This window comes from Carya illinoinensis, chromosome 14 (genome assembly GCF_018687715.1).
Source record: "Carya illinoinensis cultivar Pawnee chromosome 14, C.illinoinensisPawnee_v1, whole genome shotgun sequence".
Taxonomy (NCBI): Eukaryota; Viridiplantae; Streptophyta; class Magnoliopsida; order Fagales; family Juglandaceae; genus Carya; species Carya illinoinensis.
Window position 1 is genome coordinate 33,627,733 of NC_056765.1, and position 19,910 is coordinate 33,647,642.

The following is a 19,910-nucleotide window of genomic DNA, read 5'->3' on the forward strand; positions in this document are numbered from 1 at the left end:
ATCAAAGGTTTCCTTGCAAAAACACGTGAAGAAAATCAACTCGATTGCGTAAAAGAAGATTACAACAAAATGAAATGGGGATGTGATATTACAAGAATCATTATACAGGTCTTACAGATACAAAGCACTTGTGCAAAGCTGCAGCTGAAATTACCAGCCACAAATGCTTTCTGCATTGGACCCTTCTACATTGCATGACTAATTATTTTTCCCATTTCTTCTCAACTTTCTTTACCCCCCTCATTTACACAATCACAGTCACACCTCCTATATACCTCACAATGTTCTCTTTTATGTACAGAAAGCTCCCGGCAACCCTCTCCAATGTCATGCATAAGCACATAGCCCGAGAGAGAGAGTGCGAGGCTTAGGGAGCCACCAGATATAATGAAAGCACTTGTGCAAAACTGCAGCTGAAATTACCAGCCACAAATGCTTTCTGCATTGGACCCTTCTACATTGCATGACTAATTATTTTTCCCATTTCTTCTCAACTTTCTTTACCCCCCTCATTTACACAATCACAGTCACACCTCCTATATACCTCACAATGTTCTCTTTTATGTACAGAAAGCTCCCAGCAACCCTCTCCAATGTCATGCATAAGCACATAGCCCGAGAGAGAGAGAGTGCGAGGCTTAGGGAGCCACCAGATATAATGAAAGCCATTTCCATTTAATCATCCCTCTTCTGCTCACTGAGGTCCAACAAAACCTGCCTGTAAGGAATAACAGTTTTCAAAGCTGACCTCGCAGAATGTTTAAGCTTATAGTTGCACTACTCCAATGGATTTATAACTCAAAGGCCATCCTCATAGCAGAGAATCACATCATAAACCTGCCAAATTACATAAAATAGAAGTCCAGTGCGGGCAGCAACATTCCCCAGTAACCTCGTAACTTTATCAGGTACGATTTTGGATACTCTTGAGATTGTAATCCAATCAAGAAAATTTCTGTTTTGTTTGTGAAGCACGGCCAAATCTCGTACAAGGGAAAGAAGACGACAGTGAAGACAAATGAGAGAAATAATTCTGCTCACTGAGGTCCAACAAAACCTGCCTGTAAGGAGTTCAAGATCCACGGACAACAATAGCAATTCAAAAACTCTGGCAGATCTCAGCCCAACGGACAGAATCCAATTTAAGAGCCATCCTGCATACTATAAAGATTCCAATGTTATTGATGCTTTCGTGAAAACAGAGAGAACAAATGGTGTTTCTTCCCCAGGGTGTATGGTTGTAGGCACTATCGTATAACCCTTTGGATCCGGGTCCAAAACCATTTCACATGATATTTCTCTAGAATTGACATAGTCTGTCCCACCAACTGATTCATGCAGATATATGTTGTAAGCTGCACGACTGCCTCGAGTTTTAAGTATCCTCATCCCAATGTAGAACATCAATGAATCATGACTGGATTGATGTTCTTGAGAAACCCACACCCTACATTCAGTCATCAAAGAAGTTAAGGACCCAGTGAAAAACATGTTCTCAAATAAAAATTCACCAAAGGCCCATTACAAGGCTTACTTGAGTTAAGGTTATGAACACATGGATTGGAAATGATGCATCCGATCCAGTGGCCATCAACAGGAACTGTGGATTTTGATGCCACGTTTCGTAATCCTGGCAGCCACCGGCACTGTAACCACGCCATTGGCCTTGAAAAGCATAGCGCATCTCTGGGGGGTAGACACGACAAACATATATTGATCGGAAATGAACCTGGAAGTCTTGCCAAGACATCCAGAATATGCCATCTTTTGACTGTTTGAGAAATATTCAGGGAAGTAGCAATAAGATTTTGCCGAAGGGAACACATTAAGGCAGTTCTGGATTTGCAATAATGCATTCCAGACCATATAATGAGATAATATGGGAGAATCCTCTTACACCATATCATAAGAGAAACATTTTATTATTATTATTATTATTATTATTATTATTATTATTATTATTTTGTAGTTTTTTGGTTGGGGGGGATTCTCTAGAGAGTAGAAACAAGGTATAATCCTTAATATGAAATACCAGCAGATAGTACCTGAGGGATGTGCTTCAGCTTGTGCTTCAGCCTATCAGTCCATTCAGGTGATGCGTCAGACCAAGGACCATTCCACTCAACTTCATCAGCCCATGGATTTCTAATTTGAACAAGTTTGTGGCTATCAACTTCTCTCACCTAAATAATTTTCAATCGAAGAAAAGTGGTCACCTTCACAAAATGTTAGTTGGAATACAAGGGACATATCAGACAAGTAGACATCCGAAAATACCTGCAATAAAGAATATGCATGCCCTTGCACAATGCCACTGGAAGAAATGTGCACATCTGAACCCGAAGGACTCCCAGCACCAACTAGGAACCCTTCTTGTTTGAAGCGCAACAATTGAGACCAAAGTCTACCACTTGCAAGATCAATCTGGGCCTGGGCACTCCTCATGTCAATTTCCTCACCAGCACCTCCAATGAGGTCCACAAGAGCATCCTGAACCAGCCCGCCTTCCAGTGCCTCGAAAGAGCCATGCAATTTGGCATAGGCCTTCTCCAATATAGACACCCAGAGCTCATTACCCTTCCTAGTGGTAGCAAATGCTGGTTTGCCTGGCGCTTCGCATGGAATCCAATCATCGACAACAACTGGGACCCATTCAACCTATAAAAAAGGAAAAAGAGCACAAGAGGCAGTAATGAACAAGCTAATTAGCAATAACCAACGGGAAATAAAAGCCTATTAAACTTTCTCGTCTTATACAGAAAATCTTGGAGTCAACAAAGTAACAACGTAAGTTCTCAAAATATAAATGTTATTTTTTTTCCCAAGTAGAGTTTTGGTGCGTCCAGTAAACATAAAGTTAAAGCGCTCTCCTCTGGCTGCAGAAAAGTTAACAATTTTCTTTCATTACATTTAGAAAATGTCAAAAACAGGAAAGCAAGTTACAGTTTTACTGCATCACATATGCAGGTTCACCATTTGGAAATTACACTCCCAGGATTCCAACCCAAAGCAGACATGGAAAACATTTGATCCAGCAAAATCCCATCTTAAGTGCTGTTACCTGAATACAGAAGCGGACAGTGTAGATTCCTTCCTCATTATATTCTGGAGTAATAATAACTTCTGATATTCGTGAAGCCTCAGTTAAAACAGCTACAGCACTCAAAAATCAACAATCTCCCGATCGGCCCTGTTCAGTAGACAATTAAGAAACTCGTTAAAGCAAGAAAGACATTACGCCAACCCTCATCAAGATGCAACTCCACCAAAATGCACATCATTCAGACTAAAGCTTCACGTGATATGTTAAATAAAAATATCCAAACCTGAAAGACATCTGAAGGATTTGCTGTCCCAGAAAATAAGCATGGACCAGAATCCAGACGGTTCTCTTTCACAATTTCAGCAGGCCTTGTCCACTTAGAAACAACCTAAGTTGGAAAACCAAAGAGGCTGCAGCCATAAAAATAACAAACACATCTGACCTCAAATAACAAGCCAGGAAAACAAACCTGCAACTTGGAAGGGGGGTTTTTGGGATCTACAAACAAGGATTGATCACTTGGAGGAACTTCTTGATCAGTGAAATGTTTTTCTCCCCTTGCACAGAGGGCTTCTTTGAGAGCCAGTTCCATTGAAAGCATCTGTTGATTGATTTCTTCTTGAGTTTCCGTCCTAGGTTTTCTAAACCTCCTGGCAAAGGAATCCACATCGACCACAACAACATCACGTTCTGAACTCCTTTTTCTCCCACTTGAACCCTGTCCATCCCAATCTACATCGTCCCTATCATATAGATCTACATCCGCAGGATCACTATCCCACCCATCAAGCTATATACAGCAAATTAAGCAGTAATTACTGAACAGTCTCTGCTAAACATTAATTATTATCTTCTGCCTTTAATTTTTCTCAAAAATACAACGACCCATAAGTATTGAAAGGCACATGCTCTAGAAGGTGAATCTGCCCATTGCCAATTATCTTCTGGAAAATCGATGGTACCATACTCCGCTGATCCAAATTATTTTAATGTAACAGAACATCGCTGATCCAAAATCGATGGTACCGTACTCCGCTGATGGTACCGTACATCGCTGATCCAAAATCGATGGTATCCCAAAACAATCAAGGCAAACAGAACATTATGTTAATGTAACAGACATATCAAGTGGTCATTGTAATATATAGTGGGTTTTCCCCTTTGTATACCCCAGTGTACTTGGGTTGCACTCGTAGCGCTTATCAATAATGCTCTTTACTCATGGAAGGAATAGATAAAAAAACTTAAAGGAACCAAACTTATTTTAGATTATAGCGAAGATCCAAATTAACCATCAATCTGATTCATGGATACAAGGACAAGAAAGAAATCAATTAAAAAAATCTTAATAACCATTTTGATTTTCCATTACACTTCATTTGTATCTGAGTTCACCTAAACATATCATTATACTCGCTACGCTCCAAGACATTCTAGAAGCCCAGCTACAGATGAATCAGTGCTCTTAACCTCAACACAGAAAAGGTCTCCATGCTAACCAGTATAGATTGACTATCACCTAACATTTACGGACAAGTTCAAATGCTTTCAAGTTTTCACAGTGTTTTTTAAACTACAGTACATATTAGTTGTTCTCTTTTACCCCACCACACATCTACATACTCATGACTGTATGAACAGAGACAGAAGGGCTGCAAGCACATGTAATCATACAGAACCAAAGCAAAGTTCTTACCCTGACAACATATACTTGGGAGGAAAAAGATAGCCAAGAGCTACTTTCACAACAGTATCTTGGAAAAAGGCACAAAAATAAGGAAACAATAAAGAGTTAGATAAAAAACTAAAGGTGTAGCAAGCCCATTGTAACCACATTGTATCACTTACATATCCTTTTTGGCCCTTCTGCTCAACCTACATGCAGTAAATTATAGACCTCAATAGTTTCTATCAAAGGAAACTAGGGTTTTCTTTACTTAAGATGAGGCAGTCTCTTAATAGGATATGTTTTCTAATAGCTATCTTATATTTAAATTAAACTTGTATATATTTAGATAGGATAAAGTCAGGTAGTTAGTGGAGATTGAAATTGAATCCAAATCTTATCTTTGTAACCCGTGAACTATTGTTTATTTAATGAGGAGAAAATACCTCAAGAAGTACTTCGGCTAAAACTTTGACATGGTATCTAGAGCAGGTTCCTAATTACCGTGCCTTCTTCGAATTTTTTTTTTCCTGGAATTGTATTCTTGGTCTGGGTATTCTCAGCACTTTTGTGCCTTCATGCCTATCATAGACAACCAGGGTTCTCTTTATTGGCATCCTCTGTGCTGTATTCAGAGGTTGTTTTTGGCCTCTCGTGTGACTATCAGCACTATCTGGGTGATCTGTGGGGTAGTACGGCACCTTCTGTTGGGTCCTCTTAGTCTATCGGCATTTTCTGTGCTGGGTCATACTGTTTTCGGCAACTAGGTTGCCTTGTTCTGGCACTCAGCTTCTTAGTGACTTTTGTGCTCTCTGTCCAGGCCACCAGGGAATATTTCGGCACTCTCTGTCTCAGTTGCTGGCTCTCGAGACTCTATTTGATGGTGATTTCCCAGTTCTCGCCATTTTTTACTCTCGGAATTTGACAGGTTTGTCCTCATGGCATCTGAAAAATCTGATTCCTTGTACATTCGTTTCAATGCTAAAAATTATTCTGCATGGGCATTTCATTTTCAACTTCTTGTCAAGGGTAAAGAACTTTGGGGTCATGTTGATGGCAATATTCCAGCCCTAGAAAGTGCTATAAAGAGGTCTAAGTGGGAAAGTAAGGATGCCAAGATCATGTCTTGGATCCTAGGCTCTATGGAGCCTCACATCATTCTCAATCTTCGACCCTACAGAACCCCCAAGGCTATGTGGGAGTATTTGAAGAGAATCTATACTCAAAATAATTCTACTAGAAGGTTTCAGCTAGAATTTGAGATGGCTAATTTTTCTCAAGGTGCCTTATCTATAGAGGAATTCTATTCTGGTGTTTCAAATCCGTGGGCTGAATACACTGACATTGTGTATTCCTCTATCACTGTCGCTGGTCTCCCTCATGTGCAAAGTGTGCATGAAACCAGTAGGAGGGATCAGTTTCTTATGAAACTACGTCCATATTTTGAATTTGTTTGTTCTCAATTAATGAATAGAGATCCAGTTCCTTCTCTCGATGATTGTTTGGGTGATTTACTTCGGGAGGAGCAAAGGTTATTTACTCGGAGTACAATGGAACAGCAGCTAACTCCTCCATCTCAAGTGGCATTTACAACACAAGGGAAATCCAAGGGCCGAGATTATAGCACTACACAATGCTATAGTTGCAAGGGTTTTGGTCACATTGCCACCCACTGTCCGAAGAAATTTTTTAATTATTGCAAAAAATCTAGACATATTATCAAGGATTGCCCAATCCGACCACCTCGAAAGCAAGAGCGTGCCTATTCCACCTTTGTTGATTCGTTAGGTGCATCCTCCTCTACAGCTTCTGCTGCCGCCACTCATGTTTTAGTATCTGTTGGTTCCAGTTCTACTACTCTTACTCCTGATATGGTACAACAAAAGATTATTTCTGCCTTTTCCGCTTTAAGCCTCTCAGGTAAACCAAAGTCATTCTCTAATTCATGGCTTATAGATTCTGGTGCCTCAAATCATATGACTAATAATTCCACTTCCTTACATAATCTTTGGTCCTATGATGGTCCTCTCAAAATAAACACGGCAAGGTAGTTCACTACCAATTTCTGCCGTGAGTGATGTGTCTACCATCATTCGAAATGTTTTGGTTTCTCCTAACCTTTCCTCTAGTTTACTTTCGGTTGGACAGCTTGTTGAAAATAATTGTAATGTCTCTTTTTCATCTTTTGGTTGTGTTGTACAGGATCAAGTGTCCGGAAGGATGATCGTGAGGGGTCCTAAGGAGGGTCGGCTATTTCCAATAAATCCTAGTACAGCTTTTCTTGAGTATAGTTCTTTTATTTCTTGTAATGCTGTCAAAACAAGTACTAAAGATTGGCATCGTCGTTTAGGCCATCCCAATCCTAATGTACTCCAAACTTTGTTTAAATCAGGTGCTATTGACAATAAAAATTCAGTTTCAATGAAAATGAGTTATTTTGATTGTACGTCTTGCAAACTTGCCAAAAGCAAAGTGTTACAGTTTCCACATCTGGTTCTCATGCCTCTCGGGTGTTTATATAATTCATAGCGATGTTTGGGGTATATCTATGGTTATATCACATGCTCACTACAAGTATTTTGTTACTTTTATTGACGATTGCAGTAGATTCACTTGGATCTATTTTCTTCGTACTAAAAGTGAAGTTTTTTCTGTTTTCAAGGCCTTTTTCGCACTCATTCAGACATAATTTGCTTCCTCTATCAAAGTCTTATGATCCGATTCTGGGGGTGAATATATGTCTCATGAATTTCAGAATTTTCTTCAAGAAAAAAGTATTCTTTCCCAACATTCTTGCGCATCTACACCATAACAAAATGGGGTAGCTAAACGTAAGAATCGACATTTACTTGATATGGTTTGGGCTCTTCTTATTGATTCATCTGCTCCATCTCGTTTTGGTGTGAAGCATTAGCTACTGCTGTCCATTTAATTAATTGATTGCCCACACCAGTTTTACATAATGTTTCTCCCTATTCCATACTGTTTGGTCACACACCTAACTATTCTGATTTTCATATCTTTGGTTGTGTGTGCTTTGTTCATCTTCCACCATATGAAAGACATAAATTGACTGCTCAATCAATTCGGTGTGCTTTTCTTGGATATAGTTCAACTCAAAAGGGATTTCTTTGCTACAATCCTAATGCACGAAGAATTCAAATTTCCAGGAATGTTATGTTTTTTTAACATCAGCAATTTTTCCTCTCTCATGTCGATCCTATCTCACCTAGTTTTTCAGTTCTTCATGATGAGCATGTGCCCTTCCCTATGCCAAATCCTGATACTTTGTCTACTCCAGTGGCTCGATTTAAACCTGGTTTTGTCTACACTCGATGTCATCGCACTCCTTTGGCCGAGTCTTCTATGACTTTTCAAGATTCTCCTCCTCTGACACCTAATCCGACATCCACCATAGCTCCTGTTGCTCCAATTCTTAGGAAATCTATTCGTGTCTCTTGCCCACCAAATCGGTATGGTTTTTCTTCCCCTACTTCTATGACTGCTACATTATCTTCCATTGCTATCCCTTCTTCTTACAAACAAGCTATGGAACATGAGTGCTGGAAGCAAGCTATGCAAATAGAACTTGATGCACTTGAGGATAATCAGACTTGGGATGCGGTATAATGTCCTCCTTCGATCAAACCCATTGGTAGTAAATGGCTATACTCAGTCAAGCTTCGTTCTAATGGCTCACTGGAATGATACAAAACTAGATTGGTTGCTTTGGGGAATCGCCAAGAGTATGGCATAGATTATAATGAGACCTTTGCTCCGGTTGCCAAGATGACCACTGTTCGCTTGTTACTTGCCCTTGCTGCTTCTAAATCTTGACAATTACATCAGATGGATGTTAAGAATGCTTTCTTGCATGATGATCTAAAGGAAGATATCAACATGAAGCTCCCATCTAGTATGCCTATTTCCTTCCCTACAGCTGTATGTAAATTGAAGAAATCGTTGTATGGTCTTAAACAAGCTCCTCGAGCTTGGTTTGAGAAATTTCTCGTAATACTTTGCTAGGGTTTTCTTTTAAGCAAAGTAAGTACGATGCTTCCTTAGTTTTGCACAAGGGCGATGCTAGAGTAGTATTTTTGTTGGTATATGTAGATGATATTATCATCTCTGGCTTGGATGGACCATTGATTCAAAAACTTCAGCAACATCTTCATAATGTGTTTCACATGAAGGATCTTGGGGATCTTACCTACTTTCTAGGGTTGGAAGTTCGGTTTCAGCCACATGGTTTATTTCTCAATCAACACAAATATATTCAAGACTTAATTCAGTTAGGGAGATTGGAAGATACTACTCCAATTGATACTCCTCAGGCGGTGAATGTTAAGTATAGAAAAGATGAAGGCGAGCTTCTCCTAGATCCTACCTTATATCGTAAGTTAGTTGGCAGCTTGATTTATCTCACCATCACGCGCCCTGATATCTCTTCTGTTGTCCACACTGTTAGTAAATTCATGGATTCTCCTCGACATCTCCATTTGGTAGTTGTTCGTCAAATTATTCATTATCTACTTGGGACTTCTAATCGTGGACTGTTTTTTCCTAAGGGTTCTTCTCTTCAATTGATTGTCTATAGTGATGCAGATTGGGCTGGCTGTCCAGACTCTCGACATTTTACTACTGGATGGTGTGTCTTCCTTGGGGATTCACTTATCTCTTGGAAGTGTAAGAAGCAAGATTGTGTGTCCAAGTCATCTACAGAGGCTGAATATAGGGCAATGTCTGCTGCATGTTCATAAATCATGTGGTTGCATGGTATTCTTTTAGGACTCGGATTTGCACAAACACATCCCACGCCTCTTCATGGTGATAATACAAGTGCCATTCAAATTGTAGCCCATCCAATTTTTCATGAATGTACAAAGCACATCGAGGTTGATTGTCACTATATCCGAGATGCCTATGAGTCTAAAGCTATCATTCTCCCTCATGTGCCAACTGAACACCAAGTAGCTGATATCTTCACCAAAGTTTTGACTCGACAACGGCATCAATATCTAGTTAGCAAATTGCTACTAGTTGACTCATTGGCATCAATTTGAGGGAGGGTATCAAAGGAAACTAGGGTTTTCTTTACTTAAGATGCAGTAGTCTCCTAATAGGATGTGTTTCCTAATAGTTATCTTGTATTTAAATTAAACTTGTATATATTTAGATAGGAAGTAGTTAGTGGAGATTGAAATTGAATCCAAATCTTATCTTTGTAACCCATGAACAATTGTTTATTTAATGAGAAGAAAATACCTCAAGAGGTACTTCAGCTAAAACTTTGACAATTTCCTCACTAACCTATGCCTTTTGCCCTTGTTCTAGCCATGGAGTGCATTTGACTCGATCTTAATCAGAATTGACCAATAACTTTTTTGTCACCATGATTGTTCTAAGGAGATATAGCTCTAACTTGATACATCATAGTCCATGAGTTAAAGGCTATGCTTGTAGCCAGAAAGTCCTTCCATTTAGTATTATTTTCACCTACCGTACACTCTGATCCAATTGCACATCTCCAATTTAGCCATTCTTCTGGAGCAACATTGCTTTTATATACCCACTCTAAGCTGTAAACAATAAGATAAAAAAAATTTACTAAATATGTCGCTTAGGTCACTGATTGGTACCTTATAGCCATCGATCTTATTCATTCCTTCAACTATACCATCTTTTACCAAAATTACACTAGAGAATCTTTTTTTTTTTTGACAAGTAATAAGAAACTTTATTCTCAAGAATAGGCAAAGCCCAAGTACACAGGATGTATACAAAGGAATCTACTTAGCAGTCCAACTAATATCGAAAATCTCTTTTACTAAATCATTTCTTCAATATTGCAGTGTTTACCAAACTAGTTTTCGTTTACTAACATGCTGTCACTAACTCAAATATCATGCATGAAAGGAACTCAATGCAAAGTGACAGCCTAATGATTGAGAGGTCATTCCATGAGCATACTAAGCAATCAATTTTGAACTTAGCACTGGTATATTCTCACCCATGCTGAAGAGTATGTAAGATAACCAATTAACCTGGTTAAATAAAAGAAAAAAGAAGATCAACAAATGCCTCAACAAGCTGTAGTTCATAATACAACTAACAATGAAAATGGAGGATTCATTTTGAGCATTAATAAACATGATCATGGGAATTTAGATTTCTTTCAAAAAGCACAAGAGTAAATTATATGTTGATTTAAAAAGGAAAAAAAAAAAAAACATAAACATTTTCTGAATGCCAGGTACTAACATGTTGTCAACCATTCAAATGGACCTAAAACAATTGTCTAACATCCCAGAAATCATTTTATTTATACATCAAAGAATATAAGCTCCACATAATAGTATCAGCACAATAGGAAGAACACAAAGATAAGTATGATCTATTGAAGAAAAAGAGCCATACCTTAAGAAAGAAAGCAACAGCCCAACACAAGTGCTGAGTAGCCAAGCTATAAAGCCATACTGCAGAAACATGGCACAATTGACAGTTAAAACACCCAATAATGCCATTAGAATAGCCCGAGAAAAGGGAAGCAGGACTTGTGAAAACAACTGCACAGCTTTATTTTATCTGTAAAAAATATTACCGATATTATACATATTGCTATTTATAGCTTTTTAGTATTAAATTAATTAGTAATTGCTTTTATGATGATGTACTATCAATGCAGGAGTTAGCAATTGAACTTCCATATTTATGAACTCACTTATCTTTGAGATAGAATAAAAGCCAGCCTTTCTTAAAAAGCTTTCACTCTGCAGTCTGTAGGGAAGAATGCTTTGAAGAAAAAACACAAAAAAATATGAATGCAAAATGGTTGTAGGCAAGTATCAGCCTTTCTTCATATGTATTCCTTTTTCAAGAAAAGCATTTTCATGCGACTGATATTAAACCATTCTTATAACAGACATGCAAGTAGGCCTCCTTCAATACAAAAACCACAACAACATCTCCAAGTACATCATTTTAGCAAATGATCAAGCCAAAGAGATATTGCAAAGTAATGGTACTATCATCCACCGGATTAACTCTGGTACAAAAATTCCTTAACTTCAAATGTAAAATCTATCAGATTTAATGTATGCAGTTGTACCTTGCGGGGTTTTGATGTCATGGCCATTTCTTCTGCTAGAAGTGAACGCAGGAAAGCCAGGATTGAACACACAACTGGAGAAAGAAGCAACACTGCTAATCCGAATTCAAACTGCAAAGGTAACAAATTTTCAAATACTTAAATGAGGAGGGGCAAGCCAACACCAAACAAACATGTATCCATTTAGTTTCCAGCATTAAACTGGAGTGATTTATGAACCAATCAAGATGCCACCAAAAAGAGACAATTAGTTCAAGGAAAAAGAATCTTGCTACCTGTTGGTGTAATGCATTCATGATTTTAATCGTCTTTGGACGAAAAATTGCCACAACAATTGTTTCAAGGATGAATACAAAACTAAAAAGAACCCATGCTCGCTCTGGAGTACTTGCTATGTGGTGCAATACAAGTCTCGCCAATTGAAGCCACTTTTCAAGCCCATGAAGCCTCAGTTCTTCCGATAAAGATATTTGATTGGGCAAGGGATTGTCAACACTGTTCGAGTCAATGGTGATATCAATGTTGTCACAGTGATCTCTATCTGCATCCAAACTACTCCTCTGTAGCAATGCAAGGATAGTAGGATCCAAACTCTTCTCCTTCAACATCATGGCAAAATTAGGATCCAATCCTTTATCTTGCAATAAACTAGCCAGTTCTAGGTCGCCTTGCCTTGCCCTTCTTTTCAACATAGATGTAATCCTGGGGTCATTCAACCTTTCTTGGAATGCAAGAGCTAAATTCAAATCTAGCATCTGTTGATTCACAGATGTTAAAGCGCTCGACTCGCAGCCTTGGCTTTCAAGACCACCGGTAGAACAAACCACCAAGGAGCTAGTAGGCTCAACATTTTTATCAGCAAAGGATGTCCCTACTTCAGGCTCTTGAATGACAGAGCGACAAGAACTACTACGTAATGCTAAACTTGGCCTTCCACTATCCATTCTCTTATCACTGTTCATTCCCTCTTGTGAACTAGCAGTTTGACACAGGGCAACATTATCACAGTTACCACCTTCAACTGTGCATTGTGCCATACTCCTGCTACTTACTTCAATTACATTACCAAGGTGACCCGGTTCAATGCTACTGCTGTGTTTCAAGCTTGAGCCACAACCTTCAGAAGAGCTTGATGAGCTGTTCAGTTCCTTTCTATGAAATCCCTCTCTTAGGCGAATCACCGTGCTCTGTAATGCATCCCTCCTTGCAGCTAATGGGTTTGTCACCGATAAATGATGAGAAACAGCAGCTCCTAAAAGCAAAGATGCTACAACTGCATAACTAACACAATGTCCCAAATACCTGAAAAGGAAAAGCATGACTGACAACAGTGACCAAAACCAGCAGGATTGCAAGCTTTGCAATCAGAAAGTACAAAAAACAAAAAACAAAAAACAAACCAGTAATGCACTCCAAAGCAAATGAGAAAAACCCGAGATTTGCCAGCTACAAATAGTGCCACAACATGACTGCTAAGAAGCTTAAACTCATAAAGGCATGCACCCATATTCCAATCTACGTAACAACAAATCCAAATGAATAAATTAGCACCATAATTATATCAACGTTATTTACTAATAGAGTGAATGTAAACAAACCAAGAATGATAATAGCGGCTGATGTAATTGCTCCCAGCCAATGTGCGTCCTTTGCTGTCACACCATATCAGATGGAATACACAAGAAGTACTATAAGCGAGCCAAGGTAGAGAAGTCCCAGATGTGAAGCCCTGTAAAAACAAAGAGCAAGACCAGGAACACATGGAAAACAATTTTATAAATAAATCAAATATGAACCATAATTGCCAACCAATTTTTTTTTTATAAAGTAACAGTCAGCCAAAAATTAAAACAAATCAAATCTAACACCCAATCTGATCTAGAATCAACCACATTCTCCCTCCCCAGAAGGTTAAGGAAATACACAACAGTACAATCATTACTACCTATTACCTACTGCATAAATACTATTTTGCACCGATTTTACCTAAGATCACACCTCACATGTTATAAGTCATGAAACACGTTGTGAAACAAGAGGTGGAATTATCAAAATCACCACATTCAAGAAACTATGCCAGCCTACTCACATTCTCCCGCCCTGTCTTAACTTGATTTTCTCTGTTGTATACTTCTCATGTACTTGAGCTTGAGCTATGCTCCCAGCACTCTTTTTATAAAAAATTACATTATAGGACAAATAAAAAAACTTGCCTACTAGACTGCCGAGGATACAATTCATTGGGGTTTGGGGGCTCAGGTAAACAAGCCACAGGACCCACTTCTATACAATCCGAATAAGCAAATTTATATGCCCGCCGCACATACTCATCCACATCTAAGCCTCTTCCTGCACAGATTGGGAGATCAAATAGTTACAAAAATAAATAAATAAAATGCAAGCAATAACTAAAAGATAATGCCAGCAATGACTAAAAATTAATTCATCAGTAAGATTCATTTTTTTCGATAAGTAATGCATCAGTGAGGTTCATGCCAAGTGGTTTGTGAAGTACCCTCAAATAATTACATCGCTGTAAGCAGGGGAATGGGATAAAAGAAGCATCATGATGAGAAAATTGCAGGGCTCACCATTAAATACCATTCTGCAAATAAAGAGCATGTTGATCGCCAAGGCAATTGCCGATACACCAAAAAAGAAACCAGAAGATGAATATCGCTCAGATGCCCTTGCACCAGCAGTAACATACACATCACAAAGTTCGTATGCACAAAGTAGGGCAACAGCCAGAAGAAGTAGAATAGCAACAGCCCCTGTTGAAGCCAAAAGGGGGAAATTTTAAGTCATTGACAACATCATATTCACCTATGTTCTGTGCGCATATGCATGCGTGCATGCGTGTGCCTTTGGAGACAGTTAAGGCATACTACTATAAAAATGCAGTACTGCTTAAACAATAAAATAGAATTACTTGGAAGTAGCAATAAAATTCCCCCACCCTCTCATTTGTCTTTATATGCAGCATTAACAAAACAATTTAACAATTGAAACTTGTAATAGAAAGAAGAAGAGATAGAAACAAATATGTTTGACTAGATAAAATAAAATCCTCCATAAACCATCAGACATAACACATTTTTTAACAGTTATCGAAGAATATTCTTGCTTGTTTTAACCACTCTTTCATCCACTTTTTCCCAATAGGTTGCTACACACCTCAACCCACCATTTCCCCCACATTACTTTTTTTTATTGGTAAATATATACACTCAACAACGGGAGCATTCCACTCAAATTTTACAAGAAAAATGTTAGAAGTCTCCTCTCTGAGGTTTCTCTAGTCTGCTAGCTAGAGCCAACGGAGGTGGAGGAGTAGTGTCGTCCTGGTCAATTGGGATGGACGTTTTAGAGGACCTTTGGAGCCATCTAAAGCTCATGGAGGAAGAGGAAGTGGTAGTAGTAAATCCGAAGGGGGCGATGAGGTAGTAACGAGAAAAGCGGACCTAAGCCTCATTGGAAAGATATGCTGCAACTGTTTGGTTGGAAAAGAAGTGGTGGTGAAGACGATGGAGAAAATATGGAGAATCAGTAAGCGAGCCTCTTTTTAGGCTGTTGACCGAAATGTATTTATAATCACGTTCGCAACCCATGCGGGCAGAGACCGAATACTCGAAGGAAAACCTTGGCTTTTTGACAATTTGTTGTTTGTGATCCAGCCTTTCAAGGGATCAATGCAACCAGGACGCCTATCATTCCAGTCGGAAGTTTTTTGGATTCGGTTGCATAACATGCCATTTGGTACAATGACAAAGGAATGGGGGTATCAGATTGGATCTTCGGTGGGGAGAGTATTAGATGTTGACGTAGATGAAGATGGAATAGGGTGGAGTAATTTCCTGAGAATCCGAGTGGAAGTTAAACTCCAAAAGGCTCTGACCCGTGGGAGATTTATTAATGACGGGGGAACAAAAATCTGGATCCCTTTTACTTATGAGAAGTTGCCCCGTTTTTGTGTAGGATGCGGATGGTTATCGCATGGACCTCAAGGCTGTAACATGGAAACGAAAAATGCAAACATGAAGAACTTTGTTAATGCTCAGTTTGGAACATGGCTGAGAGCCGAAGACAGACTATCCCGAAAGACTCCACTTCAGACAACAAAAAGGAACCCCGGCGGTGGACTTCGACCGGAAGAGAGTTCAGAAAGATGGGACGTCGGAAAAGATACAGAACCAAAACAGCTTGTCAGTAATGGGAGTAGCGACTGCATTGGGCAGTGTGAAAATAGTAGGCAGCTGGTAGCTGGTGTGCAGGAGGTCACTGTTTCAACAGGAAATGAAAAGGGGCTTCTTGGAACTAGAAATGCAAAGGAGAAAGGAAAGGGGATTCCCGCCAATACCAAGAGCTCCTCTCCAGTTCCTCTTTCGATGGATGGACACTCTTCAGGACTTCTTCTGGGTGGGCCTAGGACAGATAACATGAATGGGCTAACAGTAGATCAAGCTGTAGTCTAATCTGCTGGTCCATGTAGTACTCAGTGGGCCTGCCCGATACCTTCCAACACTACGGAACCTCCACAAACTAAAGATATCCTTTTAGCTGAACTTATACACAATCAGGAGAACGAGTCAGACGACAAAAGTAGAGGAAGATCTGAAGGGGCTGAGGATGCGACAGAACAAAAGAGCAGAGTAGGGAGGTGGAAACGCTGGGCCCGTACTCCAGGTAACAATCCGACCCTCTCTGTTATATATGCTAGGAAAAAACAAAATGCTTGTACTCGTGTAGATGGGTGTACGCAGGAAGGGGTGGGAAAGAAGTCTAAAAGCGTACGGTCCGTTAATGAGGGTCAGTACAAAAAATCGGTTGTGGCTGGTGGACAGCCCCGCCGAACACCATGAAAATGCTCAGCTGGAATTGTCGGGGGCTTGGGAACCCCCGAACAGTTCAGATCCTTGGTTCCCTAATCAAGGAGCAAGGTCCCAAGATGGTTTTTTTTATAGAAACTAAGCTAGCAAGAGAAAAGGCAAAGAAGATTGCCAGGAGATTTAATTTCGAAGGCAGTATTGTTGTTGATGCTGTTGGGAGATGTGGGGGCTTATTGTTTATGTGGAAACAGGGGGTGGTTTTTGATTGATTCAATTACTCTAGTAGGCACGTAAATGGCTTTGTCTCCAGTTTGGAAGGTGGGAGTAAGTGGTTTCTCACTTGTTTCTATGGTGAGCCTGTGACGAGCAGAAGAAGTGCCTCTTGGCAACTTTTAAAATCTTTCAAATCAGATTCTATGGGTTGGTGCGTTATTGGAGATTTCAATGAAGTTCTTACTCAGGATGAAAAGGTAGGGGGTAGGGATCGAGATGAAAATAAGATGAAGTTGTTTAGAGATGTGGTTGAACACGGCTAGTTATTTGATCTCGGTTGGAAGGGGTAGAAATTCACGTGTAGCAATCGCCATGAGGACTCTACTTACACAAAAGAAAGACTAGACAGGGCCTTTGCTGATGGAAATTGGAAAGCTGAATTTTCAGAGCATAAGGTGGAGATCTTACCTGCCATTTTTTCAGACCATTGTCCTATCCTCCTACATTGTACAAGTGTCAGATATAGGGAGAATCAGTTTTTGTATAACTTTAAATACGAAGTAACCTGGAGCAAGGAAGAGGGATGTAAGGAACTTATTGCGGCTGTATAGGAAAACACCTTAGAAGTGGGAAATAACTCGCAGAAAGTACAAAAAGAAATTAGAAGCATGTAGCCAAAGCTTGAAACAATGGAGTAAGAATCTGATAAGAGACAGGAACAAAAATATTAAAGAGAAGACAAATGAAATCAAAAGGCTTCAGCAATCTGAAAATGCGGGGAATATGAGACAGATAAAAGCCATACAAGCAGAGCTGAATTTCTTACTAGACTAGGAGGACCTTAGGTGGAAACAACGGGCAAAGCAACACTGGTTAGCACAAGGAGATAGGAATTATAAATTCTACCACGCTTGTGTAAAAGAAAGAAAAAAGAAGAACAGTATGCAGGCAGTGGAGGACAGGGGGGCAGAATGCTAACGGGCCAAGAAGAGGTTTCTAATGGGTTCGGGCACTTCTTCTCTCAGATTTATACCAGTTCTGAACCAACAAGAAGGAATATTGACCGCTGTCTTGATGGAATCAGCCAAGGATAACCCCTGAAATGCAAGCAAAAATGGACCAACCCTTTTCAAAGGCAGACGTAGTGAAGGCTTTGAAACAAATGTCACCCTTCAAATCTCCTGGTCTAGATGGTTTCAGTGCGGGCTTCTACAAAGACAATTGGGATATTGTGGGCGATGAGGTAAGCTATGTGGTCTTGGACTACCTGAGAACTGGGCATATGGAAAAGGGGCTGAATCACACTTACATTGCCTTGGTGCCAAAGGTACACTCCCCTTCATCTTTGCATCACTATAGACCTATTAGCTTGTGTAATGTGATTTATAAATTGATTTCTAAAGTACTAGCTAATAGATTAAAAGGAGTGTTGTCTAATATAATCTCTTGGAACCAAAGTGCCTTTATCCCCGGGAGACTTATTTCGGACAATATTATGGTCGCATATGAACTGCTCCATTCTATGAAATCCAAACAAAAAGGGAAGGTGGGGAGTATGGCTCTGAAACTCGATATGTCGAAAGCCTATGACCGAGTGGAGTGGGGTTTTTTGGAAGCCATGTTAATCAAGCTGGGTTTTTCAGCAAATTGGACAGATATGTTAATGGGCTGTGTGAAGACGACAAGTTTTTCAATCTTAGTCAATGGAAGGCCAGGGGAGAAGATCGTACCAACAAGGGGGCTGAGACAAGGTGACCTCTTGTCTCCTTATCTCTTCCTCATCTGTGCAAAATGCCTTTTTTCTACTACAAGCCTCCGAAGCAAAGGGAACTATCCATGGGGTAGCTGTCCACAGGGAGGATTAAGGATAAACCACATCTTATTTGCCGACGAATGTGTAATATGGTGTAAGGCAAAAGTAGAGGAGTGGCCGAGAGTAATGGATTTGCTATTTCTTTATGAGAAAGCATCCGGCCAAACCCTCAATAAACAGAAAACTTCCATCTTTTTCAGCACAAACACAAATAGCAAAAGCTTATATACTCCAAGTGGCTGCAGGAGTCTCTTCTGACGACTACAACAAATACCTAGGCTTGCCTACATTTGTGGGAAGGTCAAAAATAAATGCTTTCCATAGCCTCAAGAAGAAGATATGGAAGAAGATTCATAGCTGGAAGAATGGTTTCCTCTCAACGGCCGGTAAAGAAGTACTCATTAAAAGTGTCCTACAAGCAATCCCGACATATACCATGAGTATCTTCAAACTCCTAAGGAAGCTTGTGAAAGATATAGAAATGATGCTTTCAAAATTCTGGTGGTGACATAATAAGGAGGGTAGAGGTGTCCATTGGCGGAGTTGGGAGAGGTTGGGGCTCTCAAAAGAAAGAGGGGGCTTGGGCTTCTGTGAGATGAGCTGTTTTAACCGAGCCATGTTAGCAAAGTAAATATGGAGATTCATAAAGCAACCTTCTTCCTTAGTAGCTTAGCTTTTCAAAGCAAAATACTTCAGAAATTCCTAGATAATGGATGCACAACTCAGATTGGGATCCTCTTATATTTGGCACGGCCTGTTTTCAGTTCTAGACCTAGTAAGGAAAGTTTTGGTGTGGCGCGTTGGAAATGGAAGTTCTATTCGAATTTGGAAGGATAAATGGATCCCAAAAGCCAATACCTTTCAAATTCAAACCATTCCAAACAGCATTCGGCCGAGTCTACAGTTGATAGCCTTATTGATGCAACAAGCTGCAGCTGGAAAAAAGAGTTAATTAAGGAGATCTTCATCCCTGAAGAAGCTGAACTCATTTGCAGCCTTCCAATCAGCCTACAGGGTATGAGTGATGTAATGATATGGGGCTTCTCAAAATAAGGGGTATTCTCGGTCAAGAATGCTTATTTTGTGGACTTGGCGACAAAACATCAAACAATGGGGGAGCCCTCGGGTGTAAATCAGTCAATACCTCCTTGGAAATCTGTATGGAAGCTGGGGGTTGTGGGGAAGGTTAAATTCTTTATATGGAAAGCAATCTCAAACCTTCTTCCTACTAAGGGAAA

General features: G+C 39.7%; 3 protein-coding genes across 7 annotated transcripts; all 3 read right to left on the reverse strand.

Moving 5' to 3' along the window:
* Positions 1-26: 26 nt before the first annotated feature.
* On the reverse strand, positions 27-13,546 carry LOC122294678 (calpain-type cysteine protease DEK1-like). Of its 5 annotated transcripts, none has more exons than XM_043103596.1 (12): positions 13,416-13,546; positions 13,218-13,332; positions 12,093-13,119; positions 11,818-11,928; positions 11,127-11,185; positions 3,513-3,799; positions 3,327-3,431; positions 3,062-3,190; positions 2,278-2,658; positions 2,046-2,183; positions 1,535-1,771; positions 27-1,447 (listed from the first exon to the last, which is right to left on the reverse strand). In XM_043103596.1, the coding sequence occupies exons 2-6, from the start codon at positions 13,322-13,324 to the stop codon at positions 3,790-3,792; spliced, it is 1,314 nt and encodes a 437-aa protein (XP_042959530.1). In that variant the 5' UTR covers positions 13,325-13,332; positions 13,416-13,546; the 3' UTR covers positions 27-1,447; positions 1,535-1,771; positions 2,046-2,183; positions 2,278-2,658; positions 3,062-3,190; positions 3,327-3,431; positions 3,513-3,789. The 5 variants fall into 5 exon arrangements, with proteins under 5 accessions (XP_042959530.1, XP_042959528.1, XP_042959526.1 ...); XM_043103594.1 differs by having other exon boundaries at positions 3,513-3,833; XM_043103592.1 differs by having other exon boundaries at positions 3,513-4,097.
* Positions 676-3,635, reverse strand: LOC122293878 (calpain-type cysteine protease DEK1-like). The gene is made up of 8 exons (XM_043102316.1): positions 3,513-3,635; positions 3,327-3,431; positions 2,278-2,658; positions 2,046-2,183; positions 1,512-1,771; positions 1,260-1,447; positions 1,058-1,154; positions 676-718 (listed from the first exon to the last, which is right to left on the reverse strand). The coding sequence occupies exons 1-8, from the start codon at positions 3,633-3,635 to the stop codon at positions 676-678; spliced, it is 1,335 nt and encodes a 444-aa protein (XP_042958250.1).
* On the reverse strand, positions 13,416-16,192 carry LOC122294680 (calpain-type cysteine protease DEK1-like). The gene is made up of 3 exons (XM_043103597.1): positions 14,409-16,192; positions 14,031-14,166; positions 13,416-13,546 (listed from the first exon to the last, which is right to left on the reverse strand). The coding sequence occupies exons 1-3, from the start codon at positions 14,437-14,439 to the stop codon at positions 13,483-13,485; spliced, it is 231 nt and encodes a 76-aa protein (XP_042959531.1). The 5' UTR covers positions 14,440-16,192; the 3' UTR covers positions 13,416-13,482.
* Positions 16,193-19,910: the final 3,718 nt, after the last annotated feature.